The 19,624-nt window shown below is 35.6% G+C and overlaps 1 protein-coding gene across 6 annotated transcripts in view; it reads left to right on the top strand.

Annotated features, from left to right (window-relative positions):
* CTNNA3 (catenin alpha 3) overlaps nucleotides 1–19,624 on the top strand; it is a 1,903,490-nt gene that overhangs the window by 570,482 nt on the left and 1,313,384 nt on the right. For all 6 annotated transcript variants that reach the window (XM_055274451.2, XM_063637177.1, XM_063637176.1 and 3 more), the window contains one exon: nucleotides 18,584–18,787. In XM_055274451.2, the coding sequence (XP_055130426.1) occupies nucleotides 18,584–18,787 (204 nt within the window). The remainder of the gene's footprint in view (nucleotides 1–18,583; nucleotides 18,788–19,624) is intronic.

Raw genomic sequence — 19,624 nt, 5'->3', positions numbered from 1 at the left:
ACTTTGGGAGGCTGAGGCGGGTGGAATATGAGGTCAGGAGATCAAGACCATCCTGGCTAACATGGTGAAACCCTGTCTCTACTAAAAATACAAAAAATTAGCCAGGCGTGGTGGCATGCGCCTGTAGTCTCAGCTACTCGGGAGGCTCAGGCAGAAAAATCGCTTGAACTCGGGAGGCGGAGGTTGCAGAGAGCCAAGAATGTGCCACTGTATTCCAGCCTGGGCAACAGAGCGAGACTCCGTCTGGAAAAACAACAACAACAACAAAAACAAAAAAAAAAAAACTTGTAGCCATTTAAAATTTTCTATAGTGATGAAAGCTGGATTTTTATTTGGCAAAGTTGTCAGGTACCTCCACAGTTATCCCTTTATCACTTAAATGTTCTTTTGAATTATGAAACACAGAAGTGTATTGGTTTTATTACTGCCAGTGTGAATGATACAAGAGCGTTTAGCAAACTGTTTCTTGTCTTTCGCTTTCTTTTTTTGTCACTTTCTCTCTTTTCCCAATTCCTCCTCTTCTATCCTGTCAGTCCCCTTCTCAACTCTCCTTCCATCCCCTTTTCTCTTTCCCTTCCCCCGTTACCTTATTTTTTTTTACATCTGCCTCCTCTTTCTCTCCTTCCTTTCTCCTCCTCCATCTCCCTCTCCTCCTTATATTGCACATGTTCTTGTTCCTTAATAGGATGAAAAATGTAAATCATATTGATAAAGCACTAAGGGAAAAAATAAGGCTCTGTGGTAAAAATTTTAAAGACTATAAATATCAAAGCATAGCAGAAGGAATGATCTTGGTTTAACATTTTTCTGACCAACTTTTGAGTATGTCATTACATAACTAGCAAAGCAAAAAGATCTGAACAGTGTAAAATGCATGAACAGTTGATTTTTTCTACAGGTGTTCCCAATTTGGAAAGGATATTAAGCCAAGGACTGACATTTTCAGTCTTGCATCGACACCCTATAAGAACAGCACCAGCAACATCCTTCATTAATAAAAAGAGAAGGATATAAAACAGAGCAGAATGAATTAAACTGTGAAATAGATGAATGTTGCCTTTGATCGTCCTTTCTATTTTCCTCCTCAGAATTCTTTTTTCTCAGAGTATCTTTTCCCTCTCTCCCCACTGATGCTCAGTATCTCTATATCCTAGCCACATAAGACTTGCTTCTTGTCCTTCCACACTGTGACTCATATTCTCTGGAGCTGCCTCTTTTTTAGTCTAATTCATTCTCAACTAGTCGTTAGGGAAAAGGACCTGATAAAGTAAGGCCTTAGTGACTGGCAACAGCTTAAACTTTTATCCTCCACCAGTGCTTTCTCCAAAGATACCCACTTGCTTAAGGAAATAGTGATTTTAATCACAATCAATCAACCATCAACCACCTAGGTACCTAAAGGACATCACAACATATCATGACATAATCTCATATGGAAAATACAATGAAAGTCAACTTTAAGAGCTGTGCTGTTCAATATGGTAGCCACTACTCACATGTGGCTTTTCAATTTAAAATTAAATTAATCCTAATTAAATAAACTAAAAATTCAGTTTCTTACTTGTACTATCCAAATTTCAGATGTTGAGTAGCCACTGTGTTGACCATTGTAGATACAGAAAATTCTCATCAACATAGATTGCTCTTTTGGACAGTACTCCAGAGTATACTTTAGAGTCAATACAGTTTCTTTGCAATTTCTTACCAAGACAATGTAGCTTTATGTAGACTCCAAAATGATGATTTTGTGGCACTTATAGTCTAATAAGTCCTAAAGTAAAATTTTAAACACAATGACTAGAGCAATTTTTTTTTTCTTAAGCCCCAGTTAACTGGAAAATGACTTAGAAACATTTGAGTTAATTTCTATTTAACTGGATATTAAACTCCAGGAAAAGAGCAGAGTTTTAACTCTTTTCATGCCAAGAACATCTTTAGTTGGTTGCAATTTCAAAATGTTCAGAATACCCACAATCTTTAAACAGCAGTGCTCTAGAGAATATGGGGAAGACCTCAGGGACCACATCAAGAACATCTGAAGGATGCTGTTATTGAGAAACTGTCACCACCCAGCAGTCATTTTCACACTCATCATTGTTAAGGAATTCTACAGCAGATATGACTTTGAGAATTTTACAGTTGCAAGGTAAGACTGCACCACATCAGCTACTTTTTTTTAATGCTCTACTATGCACAATTCACCCATGAATCCAGGGCTTGTACTTAACCTGCTATTTCTCCCAAAGGACATAATTATAGACAGAAGTGAAAGGTAGAATCAAACAGAAATAGAGCACAATTGGGATTACTTATTTTTTTCCATTTGCCCCCTGTGTACCTTTTCTTTTCTTCTTTGTCGATGAATTGTTTTCTGGGAGAACTCCACAGGAATAACAATTGACATAAACCTCAGAAATGGCAGGAACTATTCAAACGTTTGTTTAAATTTTGCAGATTTGTAGTCATTTAGGCTCGGAATCATAAACCTCATGGACATAGAAGGTGGGACACACATGATGTTACTGAGAAATTAAAATTTAATATACTTAAAAATATTGGGGCATATACTTTAGTTTTAATAACAATCGTATTGTGTATAAAAATCATCTGTATTTTCTCTAAGTTCAATGTAGACAGAATAAGTTAATCACCATTGTGTCTATACTTTTAGGATTTTTTACACATTTTAAATACAGACCATGTAAAATACAAACATGTAAACACATATTTCCAAACAGATAATCACACAAAGCCTCTTTCATTAATATATATTGCCTCAGTCTATAATATTATGGTAAGATTAATTCAATATAATACTCAATATCACCACAAAATCAACAGATTCCTGGGTGCTTATATTACTATTCTTTTATACAGAAGTTGTGAAAATAGCAGAATCCTTCAAAGTTTATCACATTATTGATATAAAAAGATAAAAACTGCAAGAATTCACGATGTGTGCTGCTGTGCATAGGCTGGTTTGCTTAACTGACAGAAATATGCCTAGGAGAAGACGTTACTACCTTAGCTGAAATGAGTGAAATCAGATGAGTGAAATTTTTATCACTGTTCTGGTTTAACCATCATTACAGTATTAGGGCTATTTAAATGATCTATGTTCATTACTTAGAAGATTTTTAAAGGAGTCTGTATGTATTATATTTAATTGATAAGCATATTGAGTATCTAAAATATTTTCTTTTTCTCTGTTGTGCTAATTGATATACAACAAAATGCAAGTTATGTACCCTTTGACTTACTATAGCTAAATATGTATTTAAATTTGTATATGTAGATTACACTAATATACCAAAGTACTATAAATAATTTGTATTGATCATCTTGCTAATTTAGTTTATTGTTCACATTTTGCCTTCTTAAAAATATTTTTTATATCTAAAGCTTCTATTCTTTAGATTAAGTGGAAATGCATTAAAAGAAGAAATATACTAGACAAAAGAGAGTCTATGAGCTCTCTCAATAGCATTTTCTGTTGGTAATCATAAGGAAAAATTTCATTCCATTTTTATCACTCATTCTGAAGATTGATAATGTAGTTGCTTGAGAAACATTACTTATGCTGTGTGCTTATTATTTCTGCTGCTCTCAACGTGAAGCATAGCATGTGTTTTTGTGAAGAGTGTTGGTACTTGATTATAATTGTAGCTGCATCTCGTTTGATAGGCAATTTCACTTTGGAGAATAGGTGTAAGATTTTTAGTATTTTCAGTGTAAATCAGGTCAATCCCATCAGAGAATATAGAGTATGAGAATGATGAATATCATTTATTCCATCATGTTATTAAAATTCAGAAAACTTTCCCAACCAAAATATTGATTTTGTCTTTCAGCTTAAGATTGTGTATAAGTTCTACATGTCCTGGTAAGGCACGGTCACAGCCTTGTTCAGAATCTGAAATATATTGGATGATTAATAAATATTGGTGGAACGATACACATCTGTATGGTATATTGGAGTGTTCTGTTTAGGAAAAGCTGCTTCCTTCATATGGGTCTGTGGGCTTTATTCATCAGGTATAGATGGTAGTGCATTTAAATGCAAAAAATAGCATTAGCAAGAAAACCACTGAGGTGGAACCTACCTGCCTCCCCCCACCCCAGATATTAAAACATGTTATAAAGCTACATTAACTAAAGTCCTATATGGTAGTTGTAGGTTTTATTTTCCTCATCCTACCAGGGATGGAATAAAATCTTCAGCAGTTTAAACCACTTTCCCAATGTGAGTAGGGGGCCAAAATTCATGTTCAGTTTTTCTGACTCCAGAGCTCCACTGAAAAAGAGAGCCCTGGTATTTTAGGTCATATGTCTTTATTTTCTTCTAATTGTTTTAAAGATAAGTATCCATATTTATTTCATTAGTAAAATCATTTTCATAATTTACCTATTGACTAGCATTATGAATTAATGGCTCCCCAGACTCAACATATCCAAATAATACTCAATTTATTGGGAACTAAATAGTAGGAGCCCCTTTAAATGGACTGGACTTCTTTGTTCTTTTGCTATCATCCCTGCTAATTTTAAGTGATTTTGGTTAGTGGCCACCAGATATTCCAGACACATTTTGATTCTTCCCATCCTAAGATATAAAATCAGCAACCTTACATGGAGTACAGATTCCTTATAGGGAATATTAGTATTAAATAAAAGGCTTTCAGCCTTTTAGTATTAAAGGCTAGAAGACTTTTCTGTAATACTAATTTTTTCCTTATTTTTAAGACTGTGTTTTAGAGCAGTTTTAGATTCACAGCCAAACTGACAGAAACATACAGAGATTCCCCCCATTGTGTTCTGATCCCCTGCTCCTACACATGGATGGCCTCCCCATTATCAATATCCCCCAAATGTGGTGCATTTGTTACAATTGATGAATTAAACTGACACGTTGTTTCACCCACAATCCCTAGTTTATATTAGAGTTCACTCTTGGTGTTGTACATTCTGTGGGCTTGGAAAAATGTATAATAAAATTCATCCACCATTAGTATCATGTAGAGTATTTTTACTGCTTTAAAAATCCTCTGTTCTCTGCCTGTTCCTCCATCCCTCCTTGCTAACTGCTGGCAACCACTGACTTCTTACTGTCTCCATAGTTTTTCCCTTTTTAGAATGTCATATACTGTAGTTGGAATTACATAGGATGCAGCATTTTCATATTGGATTCTTTCATGTAGTAATATGCATTTAAGTTTCCTCTATGTCTTTTTGTGGCTTGGTATCTCATTTCTTTTTAGTGCTGAGTAATATTCCATTGTCTGGATGTACCACAGTTTATCCATTTACCTACTAAAGAACCTCTTGGTTGCTTCCAAGTTTTGGCAATTATGAATAAAGCTGCTATAAACATCCATGTGAAGGTTTTTGTGTGGACATGTTTTTGACTACTTTGGGCAAATACCAAGAAGTGCAATTGCTGGGTTATATTGTAAAGTATGTTTAGTTTGTTTTTCAAACAACCCCATTAAAAACTGGGCAAAGGACATGAACAGACACATTTCAAAAGAAGGCATACGTGTAGCAAACAAACATAGTTTTAAAAAAGCTCAGCATCACTGATCTTAGAGAAATGCAAATCAAAACCACAATGAGATGTCATCTCACACCAGTCAGAATGGCTAGTATTAAAAAGTAAAAAAATAACAGATGTTGGCGAGGTTGTGGAGCAAAGGGAACACTTATACACTGCTAGTGGGAGCCTAAACTAATTCAACCATTGTGGAAAGTAGTGTGTCAATTCCTCAATACCTAAACACAGAAATTCATTTTGACCCAAAGGAATATAAACATTTTGTCATAAAGACACATGTACACATATGTTCATTGCAGCACTATTCACAATAGCAAAGATATGGAATCAAACTAAATGCCCACCAATAACAGCCTGGATAAAGAAAATCTCATACATATATATCATGGAATACTATGCAGCCGTAAAAAGAGTGAGATTATGTCCTTTGCAGGAACATGGATGGAGCAGGAAGCCATTATTCTAAGCATACTGAAGCAGTAACAGAAAACCAAATACTGCATTCTCTCATTTATAAATGGGAGCTAAATGATGAGAACACATAAAGGGAAACAACAGACACTGGTGCCTAATAGAGCATGGAGGGTGGGAGGAGAGAGAGGTTTAGGAAAATAATGAATGGGTACTAGGCTTAATACCTGGTGACACAATAATCTGTATAACAAACCCTCATGACACAAGTTTACGTATGTAACAAACCTGCACAGGTACCCTGACTTAAAAGGTTTAAAAAAGTTATGTTTAGTTTTTAAAATTTGAATTAAAACAATTTTAAATATTCAGTTGACAAAGAATGTATATATTAAAGGTATACAATGTGATGATTTGATATACATGTGCATTGTGTAATGATTACCTCAATCATATTAATTAACATATCAATTACCATCTACATTGTACATTAGATCTCCAGAACTTGTTTATCTTATAGCTGAAAGTTTGCCCCCATTGGTCAGCATCTCCCCATTTCCCACAACCTCTCATCCTTGGCAACTGCTGCTTCACTCTGTTTTTATGATTTATGTAAAATCAAAACAGTTTGATTTTACATATAAGTGATATCATATTGTATTTGTCTTTCTGTGTTTGGCTTATTTCACTTAGCAAAATGCCCTCCAGGTTCATCCACAAATGGCAAGATTTCCTTCATTTCTTATGGCTGAATACTTTTCTATTGTAAGTGGTTGTATATATACATATATATGACCATTTCTTTATTCATTCATTCATTCATCTGCAGACACTTAGGTAGTTGCCATGTTTTGGCTATTGTGATAATGATGGAATGAATGTGGGAGTGCAGATGTCTTTTCAAGCTACTTAGTTCCTTCAGATATAATTCAGAAGTGGAATTGTTAGATCTTATGGTAGTTCTATTTTTAATTTTTGAGGAATCTCCCCACTTTTTTCATAATGACTGTATCGATTTACAGTCCCACCAACAGTGTGCAAAAGTTCCCTTTTCTGCACATCCTCTCAAATATTATCTCTTGTCTTTTTAATAATATCCATCCTAACAGGTGTGAGGTAATATCTCGTTGTGGTTTTGAGTTGCATTTCCCTTGATGATCAGTGCTATTGAAGATCTTTTAATGCACTATTGGCCTTTTGTATGTTTTCTTTTCAGAAATGTATATTCAGCGCCTTTACTTATTTTTAATTGGATTATTATTATTATTATTGAGTGGTATGACTTCCTACTATATTTTGGATATTAACCCCTTATTGAATACATGGTCTACAAATATTTTCTTCCATTGTTTCTGTGTGTTGCCTTTTCATTTTGTTGGTTGTTTGCTTTGCTTTGCGAAGATTTTTTGCAGAAGAAGAAGATTTTTATAAGTAGTCCCACTTAAATCTTTTTGCTTTTGTTGCTTGTGCTTTTGGTGTCATCTAAAAAGACATTGTCAAGACCAATGTCAAGAATCTTTTACCCTATGTTTTCTTCTAGGAGTTTTACAGTTTCAGGTATTACAGTTATGTCTTTTATCCATTTCAAGTTATTTTTTGTGAGTGGTGTAGATAAGGGTCCAATTTTATTTTATTTTTGTATGTAAATATTCAGTTTTCCCAGCACCATTTATTGAAGAGAATATTCTTTCCCCGTTGTGCTTTTATAGAATATTAGTTGACTGTATATGTGTGGGTTTATTCCTGGGCTCTAAATTCTATTCAAATGGTGTTTGTGTATGTTTTTATACTAGTACTATACTGTTTTGATTGCTATAGCTTTGTAATATACTTTGAAATCAGGAAGTGTGATCCCTCCAGTTTTGTTCTTAAGATTGCTTTGGCTATTTGTGGTCTTTTGTGGTTTTATATGAGTGTTAGAATTGTTTTTTCTATTTCTTTGAAGAATACTGTTAGAATTTTGACATAGATTGTTTTGACTCTATAGATCACTTTAGGTAATATAGACATTTAACAGTACTAATTATTTTGATCCATGAACATCAGGGTACTTTTCATTTGTTTGTGTCTTCAATTTTTTTCATCAATGCCTTGTAATTTTTAATGTAACCACAGATCTTTCAAATCTGTGGTTAAATTTGTTTCTAAGTGGTTTATATTTTTGATGCTAATATACATTGCATTGTTTTCTTTCTTTTTCAGATAGTTTGTTGTTAGCATACAGAAATGCAACTGATTTTTGTACTTTGGTTTTGTATCCTGCAACTTTATTGAATTTGTTTATTAGTTATAATAGGTTTTTGGTTGAGTCTTTGGGTTTTCTATACATAATATTATATAATCTGCAAACAGAGAAAATTTTACTTCTTTTTTTCTTAATTTGTATGCCTTTTATTTCTTTTTCTTGCTTAATTGCTCTGGCTAGAACTTCCAGGAATATATTAAGTAGAAGTGGTGAGAGTGGGAGAATATGTTTAATTTTGTAAGAAACTGCCAAACTGTTTTTCAAAGTGGCTTTATCACTTTGCATTCCTATCAGCAATGAATGAAAGCTTTTATTACTCCACATTCTTGCCAGCATTTGATGTCGTCAGTGTCCTGGAATTTGGCCATTCTAATAGATGTGTAGTGGTATCTCATTACTGTTTTACTTTGCATCTCCCTTATGACTTATGCTTATTTTCATATGCTTATTTTCTATCTGTATATATGTTTAAGTGAATTATCTGTTAAGGTCATTGGCCTATTTTTAAAAATCAAGCTATTTATTTATAGTTGAGTTTTAAGAATCCTTCATATGTTTTGGATAATATCCTTTATCAGATATGCCTTTTACAAATATTTTCCCCCAGTCTGTGGCTTGTTTTTTCACTCTCTTGATGTCTTTATTTTTTAAAAGACATATATTAGCCAAACATATTTGTAATAGTTTAACAGTGTAAACCCAACATAATAAAATTGAAATTCTTGCAACTGATTAATTTAAAAAATAATATTCATTCTGGTAAACAAAGAAAGCATTTTGTCTATTTGATTCCAAAATAATTAGTTGATTAATACTTGAATCTAAAACAGTAATAAATGTTTGGTCCATAATTATCTTTTTTAAAATTTAAGAATTCAAATTTTTAATTACTTTGTATTTTTATAAGTAATATGAAATGAAGCCTAGTTATTAAAAAATTAAAATTGTACTACCCTAGTTTGGGTTCTTGTCTCATCCTCCCCCCAAAATAATAATTGCTATGTTATTGATATGTTTCCTTTAGACCTTTTCCTAGGCTCTCATATACACATATACACTCAGAGAAAATACAAAGTGTTGTGTGCTCGTTTTAAAAATATATATGATATCGTTATATATATCATCCTGCCACTTTTGTTTTTTATTTTATCATATATTCTGGCAATTTTTCAAGCTATTATATATAGATTCATCCCACATTGTTCACTCAAATACATATAGAGCTATGATCTCAATCTTCTCAAAATGTACAAATTATTTCTGTTTCTAGAGGCCATAGAGTTTTCTTTCACTATAAGTCATATTGATTAAAATAATCCTTATAAGTTATTTTCTGAAAGATAGTCTTTAGGCTACAACCAAAAAGAAAAATGATCAGCAATGCCTGTGTAAACTACATATTCTCCATTAAATGATTTAATATAACTCATTCCTCACATCACTATTCTCATACTTCCATTCTGTGGGTGGCATACATCTTTTGTGTTTTAAAATATTGATATGTGCAGTGCAATTTATTTTAATTTTAATCATTCTTTCATAGTGTCAGATTTTTCAAAACTCCTATAGATGGATGAAATATATATTCTCCTGGTTTCACAGATCCCTTCCCTACCTTTGATGCAGTTTTTTTGTTTACTCAGATGTAAAGTACCTGTCTTCTCTTTGGCTTGTTTTCAAGTTTCAGTCTTTCTGCGTCTAGCTCTATAATTATAATGCTGATGCCTGTTCAGGTAGACTTGATAACATAAAATCTGGATAAGATCACATCCAGACTGTTTTTTAGAAGTTTATTTAAAATTTTTTAAATTAGTGAATAAAAATTATATATATTTGTGGTGTATAACATGATGTTTTGAAGTACATATACATTATGCAGTGGCTAAATCAAACTAATTAACATATGCACTACCTCACATACTAATTTTTTTTGTGGTGAGAACACTTAATATCTACTCTCAGCAATTTTTAAGTATACAGTACATTATTATTAACTATAATTACCAAGTTATGCAATAGGTTTCTTGAATTTATTCCTCCCGTCAAACTAAAATTTTGAATCTTTTGACCAACATCTCCTAAATCCTGTCCCTGACCCCTAGCGCCTGGTAACCACCACTCCACTGTATGTCTGAGTTAGATTCTTTTGGATTTTACATATAAGTGAGGTCATGTGGTATTTGTATTTCTGTGCATGGCTTATTTCACATAACATAATGTCTTCTAGGCTTATCCATGTTGCTACAAATGACAGAATTTTCTGGTTTTTGTTTGTTTGTTTGACAGGGTCTCACTCTGTCACCCAGGCTGGAGTGTTGCAGCATGCTCACAGCTCACCACAACCTCGACTTCTTGGGCTCAAGCAATTCTCCCACCTCAGCCTCCCTAGTAGCTGGAACTACAGGCATGCGCCACCATGCCTGGCTAATTTTTGTATATTTTGTAGAGATGAGGTTTAGCCGTGTTGCCCAGGCTGGTCTCGAACTCCTGGACTCAAACCAGCCACCCATCTCAGCCTCCCAAAATGCTGCAATTATAGGCATGACTCATCGTACCCTGCAGATTTTTTTCCTTTGAAAGGCTGAATAGTATTCCATTGCATATGTACTACATTTTCTTTATCAATTTGGCCATTGGTAGACACTTAAGGTGATTCCATATCTTGGCTATTATGAATAATGGTGCAGTGAACATGAGAGTACAGGTATCTCTTTGACATACTGATTTCATTTCCTTTGGATATATACATGGTAGTGGGATTGCTGACTATACGATAGTTCTATTTTCAATTTTTTAAGGAACCTCCAGCTGTTTTTCATGATAGCTGTATCAATTTATATTTCTACCAGCAGTGTACAAGGATTCCCCTTTTCTCTACATCTTTGCCATCAAGATTACCTACAGCTTTCAATTCCATGTTCTATGGATCTAAATCCCTTCCTAAGAATTCTGTGAATGACTGGTTTGCCAGGCTCAAATGATCCTCCCACCTCAGCCTCCCGAGTAGCTGGGAATACAGGCATGTGCCACCTTGCCCAGCTAATTTTTATATTTTTTGTAGAGATGGGTTTCACTATGTTGCCCAGGCTGATGTTGAACTCCTGGGCTCAAGCAATCGGCCCATCTGTGCCTCCCAAAGTGCTGGGATTACAGGCGTGAGCCACTGTGCCTAGCCCTGCTTTGCCTTTAACCATTTTGATTCTGCATTTAATTGTCCAGACTTATGCCTAGTCAATCTGTGCTTAACTTACTACTCTTTTTATTTATACAACACATCCACATTGTAGTTATGTATTTTTGTGATTTTTTTTTGGTTAATAGTGTTCAGTTCTGAGATGTGAGCCCTGTGAGGAAGGCAGGGATGCTCACCATTCTGTTACCAATTCCTAGCACAGTACCTGGTACAGAGTAGGCGCTTTAACAGACTTAGAATGTAAGGAAGGAATAATTGAAGAGTACTTGGGGTTTGTGATGAGGAGAAGATAGCCTTGAAAATAAAGGGGAAGGCTGGCACAGTGGCTCACACCTGTAATTCCAGCACTGTGGGAGGTCAAGGCAGGTGGATTGCCTGAACTCAAGAGTTTGAGACCAGCGTGGGCAACACAGTGAAACCCCATCTCTACAAAAATTACAAAAAACTAGCTGGGTCGGGGTGGCACACACCTATGATTCCAGTTACTCTGGAGGCTGAGTTGGGAAGATCACCTGAATTGGGGAGGTCAAGGCTGCAGTGAGCCATGATTATGCAACTGCACTCCAGCCTGGGTGACAGAGTGAGACATTCCTCAAATTTTTTTCAAAAAAGAGAGAAACAAAGGGGAGATAAGAGAGAGAGAAAGAGACAGAGAGATAGAGAGAAAGAGAACAAATGAGAGAGAAAGACTATGTCTTCCTTGAAGACAAGGAGGAGAAGAAATGAGTGGAAAACATAATTAGATTCAGGTGAATGAAGAAGTTTGCCAGGTGGTCTCATCACAGTTTGCCCAGAGTAGTAGAAAGTGTATGGATTTGGTAGTTACATAAAATTGGATTTGAATCCTACATCTTCTCTTTTAAGGGGATTATTAGACAACTTACTTAATCTTGCTCATGCTCAGTTTTCACATGTATAAATTAATGATCATAATACCCCACAAAATGGTTAGTAATGATTAAATAAGACAACAAAAGCAGCACTGCATGGTAGTTATAGCATGGAACTGGAAGTGGACAGATTTGGACAGACTCTTCCCTCCGCTACTTACTAGCTGAGTGATCTTAGGCAAGTTACTTAAAGTCTTTAATTTTGAAAAGAAGTGGTAGGAAGAAAAATAAGGAATGAAATTTATTAATCAAATAAATTATAAGCTATCCAGAAAGAGATAAAAATATAGAGGATGATATCAGTACAAATATATTTGTTTATAGCTGTGGGCCAGGATTCAAACTCAGGCTATCTGCTTCTAAGACCTGGGTTCTAAATTTCTAGCTATACTTACTCTTTTAAACAAAATAATATAATAGAAGAATATGGAGTTGGGACTCTTAATTACATTAAAAAATAATGTTCTGTCAGCAATCAAAGTATTAAGTAGGTAAGTGTACATTGAGTGGAACCTTAAAAAAGGAAAAATAGTTTCTATTTCAATGGAGTGGCATCCTGAAAATACAACATCCTATTGATTGTCTTTCATGGGGTTAATGCCATGAAACACACTGAAATGCTGTTTTAACATAGCTATGGTGCATCAGAAAAGGTAAAAATTTATTTCCGTTGGTCTTAAACAAATCCAGTGCCATTTCACCGGACATTTGATTTACTTTAAAAAATTATTGCCTTTTTATTGATTCAGTGACAAGGTTAGTGAAAACTTTAGTAGGTTGGAATAGTAGGACAGTTGTTCAGGCAAAATCAAGAGCCCTGCCTATAGGTATCAGATGTCAGAGCAGACAATGGTTTGAGTTCAGATAAGCTTGAAGAATCGGAAGTCTTGACAGTAGCTGGGATTACAGACACATGCCACCATGCCCAACTAATTTTTGTATTTTTAGTAGAGACGGGGTTTCACCATGTTGGCCAGGCTGGTCTTGAACTCCTGACCTTGTGATCCGCCCACCTAACCTCCCAAAATGCTGGGATTACAGGCGTGAGCCACCGCACCTGGCCTAAATAGTTTAATTTTTGTTATGAAACATTGGAGTGGAAAGTTTGTACTAAATAAGTGAGCCAAAGAAAGATGTGGTAAAAGTGGCAAATGAAATAAGGAGGAAGACTTAGATGAATGAAGCCTTAACTGATGGCCAACCCCATTGTAGGGATTATGGTTTCATCAAAAATAATATCTACTGGGTAAAGAAAAAAATGTTAAATTTGCTTTTTGTAAAGTTAATTTCCTTTCATGTTTTTTAAAATTTTTTTGCCCATGTAACACAGAAAAATGGAGAGACTCAACAGAGGCATAGAAAAATAGGAAGAAAAGGCTGGGCGTGGTGGCTCACACCTGTAATCCCAGCATTTTGGGAGGCCGAGGCAGGCAGATCATGTGGTCAAGAGATCAAGACCATCCTGGCCAACATGGTGAAACGCTGCCTCTACTAAAAATACAAAAATTAGCTGGACGTGGTGACATGCGCCTGTAGTCCCAGCTACTTGGAAGGCTGAGGCAGGAGAGTCGCTTGAACTTGGGAGGCAGAGGTTGCAGTGAGCCGAGGTTGTGCCACTGTTCTCAAGCCTGGCGACAGAGCAAGACTCCGTCTAAAAAAAAAAAAGAAAAAGAAAAAAAAGAAAAAGAAAAATAGGAAGAAAAGAGTCAGGAAAGAAAGAATTCTCCTGCATGCTTTTAAGATATTTAACCAGTTTTATAACAGATCTATATTCTAGTTTACATTTTACATTCTATAAGGGGCCTTCAAAAAGTTCATGAAGAATGTGTATTATAAAAAAACTATGCGTGAATTTCAACATTTTTCCCACCAAAATAAACTCATACTAACTTGTTTTAACATATCTGAATGGGATTTATTTTGAGGCACTAAGAAAGATAAAACATCAGTTTGAAGAACCTCTATCAGCAATGTGAATTCTGATAAAAATGAAGCAAGAACAAGCATCAAATATATGGTGAAGATTGGGTGAAAAAATGGTGAAATCATTGATACTTTATAAAAGGTTTATAGGGCCAATGCCTCAAAGAAATCAGCAGTTTACAAGTGGATAACTCATTTTACTAAGGGATGAGATGATGTCAAAGATGAAGCTCAAGGTGGCAGACCATCCACATCAATTTGTGAGGAAAAAATTAATCTTGTTCATGTCTTAATTGGAAAGGACTGACAATTAACAGCACAAACAATAGCCAACACCATAGACATCTCAATTGCTTCGGCTTATACAGTTCTGACTAAAATATTAAAGTTGAGCCAACTTTCTACTTGATGAGTGTCAAAAATGTTGCTCCGGGAGAAGCTGCAGATAAGAGCAGAGCTTTCAACAGAAATTTTTTCAACAATTGATATCAAGATCCTGAAGCATTTCTCCAAAGAAATGTAAAAGGAGATGGAACATGGCTTTACCAGTACAGTCCCTAAGGCACAGCACAGTCAAAGCAATGGCTACCAAGAGGTGGAAGTAATCGAGTCAAAGCAAAATTGGACCAGTTAAGAGCAAAGGTCATGGGAATAGTGTTTGGGATTCTCAAGACATTTTGTCTGTTAACTTGCTGAGAGGCCGAAGGATGATAACTACTTATTATAAGAGTGTTTTAAGAAAGTTGGCCAAAGCATTAGCAGAAAAATGCTCAGGAAACCTTCACCAGAGAGTCCTTCTCCACCACAATAATACTCGTACTCATTCCTCTTATTAAACAAGGGCAATTTTGCAAGAGTTTGCTTGGGAAATTATTAGGCTTCCATGTTACAGTCCCGATTTGACTCCTTCTGACTCCTTTTTGTTTCCTAATCTTAAAAAAATTGTAAAGGGCACCTATTTTTCTTCAGTTAATAATGTAAAAAAGACTGCATTGACATAGTTAAATTCTCAGAACCTTCAGTTCTTTAGAGGTGGACTAAATAGCTGGTATCATCACTTGCATAAATTTCTTGAACTTGATGGAGCTTATGTTGAGAAATAAATTTTACATTTTTTATTTTTATATTTTAACTCCACTTTTTATGTGAATTTTTTGGAGTCCCCTCACATTTTATTTTTTATTTATTTATTTTTTTTATTCAAGTTTTAGGGTACATGTGCACAACGTGCAGGTTAGTTACATATGTATACATGTGCCATGTTGGTGTGCTGCACCCATTATCTCCTCATTTAACATTAGTTATATCCCCTAATGCTATCCCTCCCCTCCCCCCACCCCACAACAGGCCCCGGTGTGTGATGTTCCCCTTCCTGTGTCCATGTGTTCTCATTGTTCAATTCCCACTTATGAGTGAGAACATGTGGCATTTGGTTTTTTGTCCTTGCGATAGCTTGCTGAGAATGATGGTTTCCAGCTTCATCCATGTCCCTACAAAGGACATGAACTCATCATTTTTTATGGCTGCATAGTATTCCGTGGTGTATACGTGCCACATTTTCTTAATCCAGTCTATCATTGTTAGACATTTGGGTTGGTTCCAAGTCTTTGCTATTGTGAATAGTGCCGCAATAAACATACGTGTGCATGTGTCTTTATAGCAGTATGTTTTATAATCCTTTGGGTATATACCCAGTAATGGGATGGCTGGGTCAAATGGTATTTCTAGTTCTAGATCCCTGAGGAATTGCCACACTGACTTCCACAATGGTTGAACTAGTTTACAGTCCCACCAACAGTGTAAAAGTGTTCCTATTTCTCTACATCGTCTCCAGCACCTGTTTTTTCCTGACTTTTTAATGATGGCCATTCTAACTGGTGTGAGATCGTATCTCATTGTGGTTTTGATTTGCATTTCTCTGATGGCCAGTGATGATGAGCATTTATTTTTTCATGTGTCTTTTGGCTGCATAAATGTCTTCTTTTGAGAAGTGTCTGCTCATGTCCTTCGCCCACTTTTTGATGGGGTTGTTTGTTTTTTTCCTGTAAATTTGTTGGAATTCTTTGTAGATTCTGGATATTAGTCCTTTGTCAGATGAGTAGATTGCAAAAATTTTCTCCCATTCTGTAGGTTGCCTGTTCACTCTGATGGTAGTTTCTTTTGCTGTGCAGAAGCTCTTTAGTTTAATTAGATCCCATTTGTCAATTTTGGCTTTTGTTGCCATTGCTTTTGGTGTTTTAGACATGAAGTCCTTGCCCATGCCTATGTCCTGAATGGTATTGCCTAGGTTTTCTTCTAGGGTTTTTATGGTTTTTTGGTCTAACATTGAAGTCTTTAATCCATCTTGAATTAATTTTTGTATAAGGTGTAAGGAAGGGATCCAGTTTCAGCTTTCTACATATGGCTATCCAGTTTTCCCAGCACCATTTATTAAATAGGGAATCCTTTCCCCATTTCTTGTTTTTCTCAGGTTTGTCAAAGATCAGATAGTTGTAGATAAGCGACATTATTTCTGAGGGCTCTGTTCTGTTCCATTGGTCTATATCTCTGTTTTGGTACCAGTACCATGCTGTTTTGGTTACTGTAGCCTTGTAGTATAGTTTGAAGTCAGGTAGCATGATGCCTCCAGCTTTGTTTTTTGGCTTAGGATTGACTTGGCAATGCGGGCTCTTTTTTGGTTCCATATGAACTTTAAAGTAGTTTTTTCCAATTCTGTGAAGAAAGTCATTGGTAGCTTGATGGGGTGGCATTGAATCTATAAATTACCTTGGGCAGTGTGGCCATTCTCACGATATTGATTCTTCCTACCCGTAAGCATGGAATGTCCTTCCACTTGTTTGTATCCTCTTTTATTTCATTGAGCAGTGGTTTGTAGTTCTCCTTGAAGAGGTCCTTCACGTCCCTTGTAAGTTGGATTCCTAGGTATTTTATTCTCTTTGAAGCAATTGTGAATGGGAGTTCACTCATGACTCAGGGTTAAGAAACTCACTCAAAACCCCTCACATTTTATAGTAAGAGAACATTACACAGTGCTATTTTTTTAAAAAAAATTGTTTTAAAATTATTTCTTTTTGTATAATAATTTTCTCTTCCTAGCTTGACTCTACAGTTGTGGCTTTTAAAATTGTATCCTGGCTACTTTCAATCCCCAAATATTTATAAGAACGTAATGTAACACAATGATAAATATAAGATTTTATATATAAACACACACACGTATAATTACTTATTTACGCACATACACACCTCTACCTATATAGAATACATATACACGTCTATAATCTTATACATAAGATTATACACTAGGAAGATCTTATAATATCTTCACACTGTGTGTTTGTGTGTAGATTCACACTGAGACTTTCACACTCTGAAGATCATTATGTGATTGCATTTCATGTTAAGGGTTCTTCAGAGAGCTTTTATTCTACACCATCTCTTTCTGCAATTCTCACATTATGCCTAATCTTGGAAAGACTTCCTCTCTTGGAGTATTTTAATAAAAGACCCTTAGAGCAGCATATACCCTCCATCTTTTCTTAAGAGGCTGTAGATGATTTTGACTCCTATTACCTGAAGATATGTCTAATGGTAACCTTAAAATTACCGTGTCAGGTTCTAATAGCTGGAAATAGCTGGAAGTTATAATAGATCAACAGGAAGCAGTTTTGTTTTAAATTAAATAATTAAAATTCAGAATTTACTTTGATATGTTAGTGTTAAAGTTAACTAAAGTTTATGATTTAAAGTGAGGCATAATGAAAATAATATTAAATCTGGTATTGAAAGGCCTGGATACTTGTCTGAACATCACTATTTATTTGCTCTGTGACCTTGGGTAAGACAGCCTTTCAGCGTCACTCATCATCAGCTGAAATGTGTGGTTATTAATACATTGCTGCCTACTTCCTCATGGTGCTGTCAGGATGAGATACATGAAAATATTGTCTAAACAGTACAGTCTATAAAAGTTACTATTGTAAAATAACAGTTAATATGCTCCAGTCAGTGTATTAAGCATTTATATCATTCTTACAACAGTTTTACAACACAGGCAACATTAATATTCTGCTTTTATAGATCAAGAGGTTGAGGCTCAGCAAGTGTAAGACAACTGCATGACGGAGAAAGGCAAGATTTGAATCCAGGTCTGTCTGAGGCTAGAACAAAAGCTCATAATTGCATCACTTTCATTATTTATCAGAATAATAATCACTACATAGCATTATGTGTGAACCAGTCGAGGCAGTAAAACACGGTTCTCTTTATTATCACATCTGAATTCTAAATGCAAAAGCAAAGTAACATTTGTTTTTCATAAAAGTGAAATGCCATGGAGCTCTAACCATACATATGTGTTCTTCTCTTAGAATTTAATTGTCCTGAATCCACTCACAGTGACTGAGGAGGAAATAAGACCATCACTAGAGAAACGCCTTGAAGCCATTATCAGTGGGGCTGCTCTGCTGGCGGATTCTTCATGCACGAGGGACTTCCACCGAGAGCGGATTATCGCAGAATGCAACGCCATTCGCCAGGCTCTTCAGGATCTGCTTTCAGAGTACATGAACAATGTAGGTGACTGGTTTGCCCTCCCGTCCCTAGCCCCCTTTCCCTTGTACTTTAAATATATGCTGAGATACTTTTCGTGTACAAAATAGGATAAATTACAAATGAGTATGTGATTTTACATGGGTTGATTTTCTAAGTGAATTCTGCTTGGTTATTTACAAGGAACAACAACCCTGGGAGTTTCTAGGGATGAAATCAGAACCAGAGGAGTATTTACAGGTGATTGTTTTGTTTGTGGAAGTATCTCACTATTAGTTGAAGAAGGGAATCAGGACTGGAGAAAGGAAACTAGAGTTTCACATGAATTTAAGAAATATAAAGAAGATAAAGAGAGGGGCAGATTGCTCAGGATCAAGTTGGTGAATAATGAAAGGCCATTAGAAGTTAGTATTCAATAAAAGTGATGTTACAGGGATCATGAGCTATGTTTGAAGGTGTGTAAAGAGCCCATGCAGGTTATTTTGTTGTTGTTGTTGTTGTTTTATGGAGATAGACAAGGTCTTGCTCTGTTGCCCAGGCTCAAGTGCAGTTGGGTAATCACAGCTAATGGCAGCCTCGGACTCCTGGGGCTCACATGATCCTTCTACATCAGCCTCCCAAGTAGCTGGGACTACAGGTGTGTTACCATGCCCAGCTAATTTTTGTAGTTTTTGTAGAGATGGGGTTTTGCCATAATGCCCAGACTGGTCTCGAACTCCTGGGCTCAAGTGACCCTCCCACCTTGGCATCCCAAAGTGCTGGGACTACAGGCACCCAAGCAGTTTTGGCAGCTCGTAATCTTTTTCAAATGTGACAGTGTCTAGTTTTTTTTGTTGTTTTGAAGTTTTAGCTATCAGAAA

The sequence above is a fragment of the Symphalangus syndactylus genome, chromosome 4 (assembly GCF_028878055.3).
Source record: "Symphalangus syndactylus isolate Jambi chromosome 4, NHGRI_mSymSyn1-v2.1_pri, whole genome shotgun sequence".
Lineage (NCBI taxonomy): Eukaryota > Metazoa > Chordata > Mammalia > Primates > Hylobatidae > Symphalangus > Symphalangus syndactylus.
This window is presented reverse-complemented; position numbering and strand designations above follow the sequence as displayed.